The sequence below is a fragment of the Emydura macquarii genome, unplaced genomic scaffold, assembly GCF_026122565.2.
Source record: "Emydura macquarii macquarii isolate MOO-44397 ecotype Brisbane River unplaced genomic scaffold, CSIRO-AGI_Emac_v2 contig_439, whole genome shotgun sequence".
Classification (NCBI taxonomy): domain Eukaryota; kingdom Metazoa; phylum Chordata; order Testudines; family Chelidae; genus Emydura; species Emydura macquarii.
Genome location: NW_027130576.1, coordinates 133,423 through 142,130, shown reverse-complemented (window position 1 = coordinate 142,130; position 8,708 = coordinate 133,423). Strand labels below are relative to the sequence as shown.

General features: G+C 48.9%; 1 protein-coding gene across 1 annotated transcript; it reads left to right on the top strand.

Annotated features, from left to right (window-relative positions):
* Positions 1 to 3,806: 3,806 nt before the first annotated feature.
* LOC137146362 (olfactory receptor 10A4-like) lies at positions 3,807 to 4,742 on the top strand. Its single transcript, XM_067537621.1, has one exon. The coding sequence runs from the start codon at positions 3,807 to 3,809 to the stop codon at positions 4,740 to 4,742; it is 936 nt and encodes a 311-aa protein (XP_067393722.1).
* Positions 4,743 to 8,708: the final 3,966 nt, after the last annotated feature.

Genomic DNA, 8,708 nt, shown 5'->3' with positions numbered 1-8,708 from the left:
CGCAGAGGTCTCAGTAGAGAAGCAGGTGGTAGCAGAAGGTGATGGTGCGTGTCGGTAACAGCTGTCAGGGGGGCCAGCGGAGCGGGGAGCAGCTGGCCATTCGGCTGGAGGAGGGGCCACTCAGTTGAAGGAGCAAAGGGCCTTTTTCCTCCCCATCCATGTTACCAGATTTGCCTGTCACCTGGGGATATGCGCATTTATTAGGGTTACATTCCTGGAAGGGGGGGTGTGATTCTACTAATGTACTGCTTGTGTTACTTGTGTGTTCGTATGGCTACACGTCCCCTCCCAATGGAGCTATCCTGCAGGACATAAGGTTTCCAGGGCTGGGTTCTTCCAGCCCCAGATTCAAATAACCACCCCCCACAGATACACACACACATTCCAGATTAACCAAGTTCATCTGAGCGGACCGGGCCATCAGCGCTCTCAGCTGACCCCTTATGTGTCCCTGCACTCAACAGGCTGGTGACACAGCACTTTCAGCGGCCACCCTTATCTGCCCCTTTACACCACACCAGAATAGAGCGCACTTCTGAGCAGGCCGGGTCCAAACAGCACTTTTCAGCTGCCACCCTTATATACCCCTGGACTCTGTAGGCTAGGCAGAGCAGCACTTCTCAGCTGCTCCCCCCCGGTCACTCTACAATTGTACTAGCAGAGAGAGAGACTGGGAACCAGCGTGAGTATAACAGTTAGTTTATTGCCAGGTATATAAAACTTATGATATTAATAGTCATACCATATAAGGAGAGAAAACAATCACACGCTTACAATACTACACAATACTACACAATACTACAATACTACACAGTTACAGGTGGGGTATTGGAGAAGCTGGCCCAGGTTTGATTACAAAAGAAGAAAGTTATACCTGGCCTAAGAGAGAGAGAGAGAGAGAGTGTTGAGGGAAGAAGGGGGGGCTCTCCCCACTCCGTGCAGCTCAGAGGTTCCCAGCATTCAGGCTGCTCAGCTTAGGGTCCGGAGCGCTTGGGACAGGCAGAGCCCCCGACACGACCAGTCAGGAAAAGGGGAAGTCCCAGTGGAGCTGATGCTGCATTTGGATCCAGGCATGAGACCAGGGGTTTGAACTTGGGGAGGGTTTTTGTAGACCCCAGGTTTGTTTATGGGTAAACAATGACTCAAGGACGTATCCCAGAGTGGTTTTCTGTGTGCTGGACAATAGGAGCTGGTCACTCCTGGCTCTGGGCCATGTTCCTTGGGAGAGCTCACAGTGCAGCCAGGCAGAGTTAGTGTTCTGCAGATCAATAACTAGACTGGTCTGATGATAACTGCGGAGCTGGGTGTGTGCAGAGCTGGGTTCATTTACATCAGGAGCAGAGATCTCCCATCATGCCGTGAGTCCCCGCTTTGCCAGTCCCAGAGTCCAGTGCGGTCCCTGCTTTGGAGATGGGTTCTCCATTTGCTAGGCTAATTCTTCTTCCATCTTCGATGTCGATGAGGCTTCTGTTCTCCAGTCGATGTGCTGATCGAGATGCTCCTTTTTACATCTCTGATGCAGATGAGGCATGGGTAGTTGCCTTAACCCTATCACCCTTGTGTGGAGGGGTTTAGGTGTGTCTCCCACCGCTTCTTCATTGCTTTTGGTTTCTGGTTCAAGCAGAGGCTGGGGGGGGGGGATTCAGGTGAGCCAGAGAGTCGGGGTTTTGTGCCCCGGTTCCCCAAGAACACAGAACTGCCAGGTAACATCCACCCCAACCAGGCAGCTGAACTCTGCAGTGCACCGCTGAACTCTGGGGCTGCCCTGACTAAGGACAGGGGCACATTACAGGAACTCCTGGTTGCTGGACTGAAGAGCCCGAGGCAAATGGAAGCTGCCCAACGTACTCGGGGGTGGGGGTTTTGCTTGTGGTTTTATGCTTGTGAATCCTGCTCGAGGCACGTTCCCAGGTTAATGACAGGTCACTTTTCCCCTTTAATTAACAGTTTCTTTGCTACACTCAGCCTCTGTGCTAGCCAGAGGGGACGTGTTGCCTCTAAAGGCCTCCAAGGGGTGGTGTGTGATTGTCCCAGGTTATGGGGTGGGGGCGCCAGCCGGTTTTGTGTTGCGCTGCCGAAAAGGAAGCCCTAGAGACTGAACCCGGCCCTTGCTGCTGCTGACTCTGACTGGCAGAAGGGCTACACGTGCACTCGGTTTGTGTCAGTGTGTAGCTGCGTGAAATCCCCTGTGCGGTGTGTGACCTGTCCGTGCCCAGGGCAGCTACCTGAAAATGCCAAGGTCAGGGCAGGCTGCAAAAGAAGAGCAGATTTTCCCAGCACTGGTGGGTGACACTGAAGTCAGACTTCCCAACCAGCCACAAACAGTGCTTCTGATTCCCCCACACTGCTTATCAAGAAGTCAAAATACAAATGCCCAGAGCCCCCTTTACTGCATTTCAGTCTCTGGCTCCCAATCAGCCACTAGGTCCAGTAAAGAGACCAGTTATTTAAATTCTATGCTCTTTACCAAAAAGGTTCCCGCTGACCCCAAGGGGTCAGCCACAGCACCAGATCAATGTACGTTTGGATCTTACCCAAAATCCCACGCTGGCAGCCAATCCTTTAGTAACTGAAACTAAAGGTTTATTATAAAAAGAAAGAAACAAACCATAAGAGAAATGTTAAAGGTTCAAAGCAAATCAGATACATACAAATGGTTTGAAAGTCCATAGATATCAGGTTTTCATTAGAATTGTGGAGTTTGCAGCTTGTACAGTCCCTCTGGTGAACATCCAGTATCTGGCTGGGTCTCAGTCCTTTGTTTCACTTGCAGATGGCTTGATCCAGAGGTACGTTGGTGGCTGAAAGCTGAACCTGACTGAAGACAAAATGGATCCCGGGCAGCTGCCTTTTCTGTCCTTTGGTCTGTGCCATGCTGCTTGTGGAATTTCACAGGAACCAAAATGGAGTCCAGAGTCACATGAGCAAGTCCTGGTGACTCATCAGGTGTATCCCTGGCTTCTCCCCCTGGGCCCATTGTACCTGTGAATTTGTTAATGAGCCATTAAGCAGGGTAGTGCTGCAGCCTTCCTGTCTGGGGAGTCGCCCAGACACAGTACAGTTTGAAATACAGATATAGCAACCATAGCCATAACTTCCATTACACACATAACACATGAACATAAACATCATCATCTTACTTAGCACATTATAGCCTTTCTAACAGTACCTGACATGACACATCTCACATGAATTACTATGATTTTGACACACTGATGTTAAATAATATAATAAATGCTCCCCCCCCCCCCACCCTCAATCCAGCCAGCGTGACACGGTGAAACCTGGAGCGATGGAGCAAAGAAGAGCCACGTTAAATTTTGGACGAGGCATTTGAGTCGGGACTTCTTCCAGGTTTTCAGGGTAGAGCTCCAGAGGGGTCTGTCTACACAATATGTTCCCAGCCTGAGTTAGCGGAGCTCACGCTAGTGCTCTAAGAATAGCCCCGTAGACAACGTGTGAAGTGGTGGGTGAGACTGGAACTTGGGATCTGAAGCCTCGGGAGATGGGTGCTATACGGGCGAGCCCCATAGCAGGAGTCTGCCAGCCTGGGCTGGGAGACTCGCTCCTGCTTGCTCCAAAAGGCTGTGTAGACACACCCAGTGTGGTCTGGCTGGGAACAGGTGCCAAGGATATCAGCCTCTGCAACCTGGGGAATGGGAAATGAAGCCCGGCCTGCTCTCTGAGACAGAGCAATCCTCTCTGGTGTGTCACAGATAACGTATGTATTTCTTATAGGAGTCACCCAACTCACCCAGTTCATGAACACTTTTATCGCCTCCACAGATAGGAAAAAGCCATAGGCCATGGCTAGCAGGAACCACACAGTGGTGACACACTTCTTCTTCGTGCCTTTCTCCAACCTCCTGGTGCTCCGTGTTTCCCTTTTTTTCCTGGTGCTGCTGATGTACCTCCTTACCATAGTGGGGAATATGCTCATCATCACGCTCACGCTGGTGGACCCTGCCCTTCGCTCCCCCATGTATTTCTTCCTCCGGAACTTGTCCTTCCTGGAAATCGGTTACACCTCGTCCATCATCCCCAAGATGCTGGTGAACTTCCTCTCCGAGGACCAGAGCATCTCCTTCCTGGGCTGCGCCACTCAGATGTATTTCTTCATCTTCTTGGGGATCACAGAGTGCTGCCTATTGGCCGCCATGTCCTACGACCGTTACGTGGCCATATGTCACCCTCTGCACTACACGGCCATGATGAGCAGAGCGGTGTGTTTCCAGCTCTCAGCGGTGTGCTGGCTCATCGGGCTGCTGGTGGGCGTTGAGCAGACAACTCTCATATTCACTCTGCCCTACTGCGGGCCGAACAGGATCAACCACTTCTTCTGCGACCTGCCCCCGGTGCTGAAGCTGGCCTGCGCGGATACCTACAAGAATGAAATTTCTATTTTCATCAGCTCTGTTCTCTTCAACATGGTGCCCTTCCTGCTCATCCTTGTGTCCTACCTCCACATCCTCCATGCTATCCTCAAGAGACCATCAGCCATGGGCAGGAGCAAAACCTTCTCCACCTGCTCCTCCCACCTCATCGTGGTTACCTTGTTTTACGGCTCCGCCATCGTGACGTATCTTAAGCCCAAATCCAGCAACTCACTCAACACTGACAAACTCCTTTCCCTGTTCTACACGGTCGTGTCCCCAATGTTGAACCCTTTGATCTACAGCCTGAGGAATAAGGAGGTGAAGGAAGCCCTGAGAAGGGTGATGGCCAAAAAAATATTGGTTTGAACCCTGTAATATATAGCTACACATTCTTCTATTGAATTTGGCACTACCTGTAATAATTGCTGAACATTGCGTGTCCTGAGGATTGTACAGACGTTGTTTATTGGCATATATGGGGTTAATTCAATAGCCGGGCTTCAGGAAATTACCCAGGAAGATGGACAACAGCTCAAGTGAGAGTTCCTCACCAGATACCAAGGCCAATAAATCGTGATCTGCTTTCCTTGCCTGTGGTGGGTCTGCCGGACCAGTTTTCCCAGGACTGTATCCCTCCACCTGTGATGGGAGGAACATCAAAAGACTGAGTGTGGGCGGGTTTAAAGAGACACGCTCCCTGCATAGAGGTGACCCTAGTTGGATGAGATAGTTTAGGAAACAAAAATTCCAAAAGTTGAGGGTTTCCTCAAGGAACCTGAGCCTTCCTAGAGGTTCTGCCAAGGGAAGGCAAATCTTTAGGTAAGATAAACACGGGTGTAGCCTTTAGTTGTTTTAATCCTTTTTTCTTCCAATGCTGAGCTCCTACTGTTAAGATTAAACAATACTTTGTCTGAAAAAGGCTCTTTTGGGTCAGTGTATTCAGCCCTGGTCACAGCTCCCCGTGGGGGCCTTGCTGGTGCTAAGTTCAGTCAGCCCTGCTAAGTAATTCTGGTTGATATCCAGAGTGCTGTCACCCAGGGATCCAGTCTGGGAGTGGGAGAAACATAGCAGTCCACACCAGAGAGGTGAAGGCTTGAGGCCTGACACCTGGAGTCCACCAGAGAGACCCGGCGAGGGGACAGAGGTGCAGCTAACTCTAAACCAAGACAATTCTTTTCTTTTCTCTTTACCTTCTTACTTGCTTGCCTTGTCTCTCTCTTCTTTTTGCATTTCTCACTCTCTTCTTTTTCACTTTTTTATTTTTCCATTATTTTCTCTTTTTTTTCTTTTCTCCTTCTCTTCTCATCCCAGCCACCACCATCTTTTCCTTTTTAAGGGGTGGTTGTTGAATGAGTCTGACAAATACTTTTTTGATGCATTTTCATTCACTTATTCACTGTGTTTTGAAACACGAGTAAATTAAAGCACATTAGGGAACTTGAAGCACATGGCACCATGGTCCAGGCCATAAGACGCTTAGTGCATGGCACACTAATGTGCTATAGATGGACACCCCAGCATGCCACAGACTAAGGCCATGTCTACACTAGCATGCAAGTCAGCAAAACGTTTGTCACTCAGGAGTGTGGTTTTTAAGTTTTGCCATCATAAGCACTCATGTGCACAGCGCTACGTCAGTGGTAGAGGCTCTCCCACTGACATAGCTACCGCCGCTTGTTGAGCTGCTTTTATTATGTCAACGGGAGAGCTCTCACATCAGCATAATGCAGCTACACAAGCCGCATCACCATGGCTTGGCCTCAGTGTTCACCTACAAAAACCCAGAGATATAGAAGCTGCCATGGGAGGTGTCAGCAGGTAATGGAAATATTATTTGTTTTCAAGTACGTTGCTTTCTTATCCCGATGTGATCTGCAGAAATATTCGATGGGAAAAAATATTTTTGGTCAAAATTTTCTATGGAGAAAAAAAAATTCCAAGTAGCCAAAACAGTGGGTGGATTTTGAGCAGTAGGTGCAAATGCTGAGAGTCTCCGAAGAGAGAATTTCATTTTCTCCCGATACAGGCCAACCGTGAAATGATGGTTTCCTGTGGTTGTTGCCATACAGAGAGTAGAGCGTGTGGTTTCAATCCATATGATATTTCTCTGGAAAGAAAGAAAGAAAGAAAGAAAGAAAGAAAGAAAGAAAGAAAGAAAGAAAGAAAGAAAGAAAGAAAGAAAGAAAGAAAGGCCATGATTCATCACAGAACGTAACGTGCACCTATGGGATTAGTCTCTTTGAAGTAAGTGCGACTACTCATATGCTAAAGATTCAGCACATACCTAAGTGTCTTGTTGAATCGGGATCATAAAACCTCCATATCAGTATGACCAAAGTGTGCTACCTGCCCTGTAATGACCCTGAATTGTCTGACACAACTGCTCACCCACAGACAGACAGGAGATTTCCCATCGTGTATAACTCTATGAGACCAGTGCGTACATCCTACGCGGTGTCTGTGTCTTATAAGTTCAGATCCACAGGACAGCCTTTGGGACATCGGGGTCAGGGCTGGTTGTGGGCGCAGGTTCCTCTCACTTCTGAGTTTGGCCCGTTGTGGCGTTCCCCTCTCCAGTCTGGACTGACATATCGCTGTGTCACCCCCAATCCCTCCACTCCTGGGACCTGTCTTGTACTTGCCCCGCTGTGTGAATCACCCACTCTTGGGTCAGCCCACGCACAGCCTTCTGCAAACAAGTGGTCCCTGTTTTAGTGAATGAGTTCTTCTGGCCAGCCACTCATGGGATTACGCAATGCTGTGACACACACCCGACCCCCAGGCATACCCCAATGAAACCCTAGGAACTGCTGTCTTACAGAATTCAGTGCTGCCACTGGACTCTGCAAGCTCAGATGTCCGTCAATTTATCAAAGACCCTGATCTGCCCCAGCTCTGTCACTTTTAATGAAGTCTCAACACGCACCCAAACCACGAGCGCTGCTTTGGATAAAACAAACCAGTACATGTATGAAGAACAGAAAGATGTTAAGTGATTCTACGCCAGAGGAATATAAATCAGACAAAAATAAATAAAAACAAATCACATCCTCAACTAAACTCAGCACTTCAGTGGCCTTACAGTCGTTAGATGGTGCTCACCACAGGCTGGTTGGACAGCCTCCAACCAGGCTCCCTGCCCGGGGGCAGTCTGTCTTGATCTTGTTTTGTCGGTGGATTGCAAGAGAGAGCTCAAGAGATCAGAATGTCTCTGCCTTTAACCCCTGTTCCTTCACCACCCCACGTCCAGCAGGGCTTCCTCCACTTGAATCAAATGAGCAACACCTTAGCAGATGTTCAGGCGAGTCCGTTGTTCCTGGGAGAGTTAGATTGTTTTATGCAGGCCTTAGTGAGGTGTGGACGCTCACTCTGCAGTCAGTGTCGGCCTGGATCCGCTCCAAACGATGTGAGATGCACATTTGGGAACATTCATAGAATCATAGAATATTAGAGTTGGAAGGGACCTCAGGAGGTATCTAGTCCAACCCCCTGCTCAGAGCAGAGCTCCATAACCACGCGTGTGACATTGCGAGAAGCGCACTATCATAACAACAGTGTTCAGTGTGCCATGGGTGTTCCAAGAACACGGCACACCACACACTTTGCATTAAACCATACACACTTACACCATAAGGGTGTAGATGGGGTGCAGTGTGTCTAACACTGATAACAATGTCCTTTGGAAAATAGCAATCTAACCAATGCTCTCCCCCCCCTGGGCTAAGGGAAAAATATCTCTCAATCCAGCTGTCTCAGAAGAACAGACAGAGAGACCTGCGGGGTGTCATGTCCCTTGCACATTGTCAGCCTCGGTCAAGCTACAGCTGTGGTGGGCACTTGCTCACCTGGCCTGCCATATCTGACCGAGCCTCAGTAGCCATCTCTGCTGGCCCCAGCCTACAAAACTGATGCCTACGAGTCTCTTCACTCATCTGAGCGACCCTGTTGAGCTGACATGAATGGGGGTCACACGTTTGTGTCCATGTTACGTCTTCTCCTGCAGGCGGGCCATGCAATGGGAGATCACTGGATAAGCCGGGGCCAGAGGTGGTCAGGAATGTTTTGAGGGCACTTTTTCTTTGTTTGAAAAAGCCGATTCTTCAAAACTGAATTTTTTTGGTGTGGAAACTTAGTATTGACTCAAGTGTGGTCAGGAAGGTTTGAAAATTGCAGCTGGAAACCAAATTTTGAAACATTGAAACTTTTCAAAAAATGCAATTTTTTTCCATCCTGCCCCGCTATGTGCAAAGATGATGATGATGATGATGATAGATAGATAGATAGATAGATAGTGGCTGTGTATGGGGATAGATAGATAGATAGATAGATAGA

Coding starts and splice junctions, on each gene's coding strand:
- LOC137146362 (XM_067537621.1), top strand. CDS start 3,807: ATGGCTAGCAGGAACCACACAGTGGTGACACACTTCTTCTTCGTGCCT.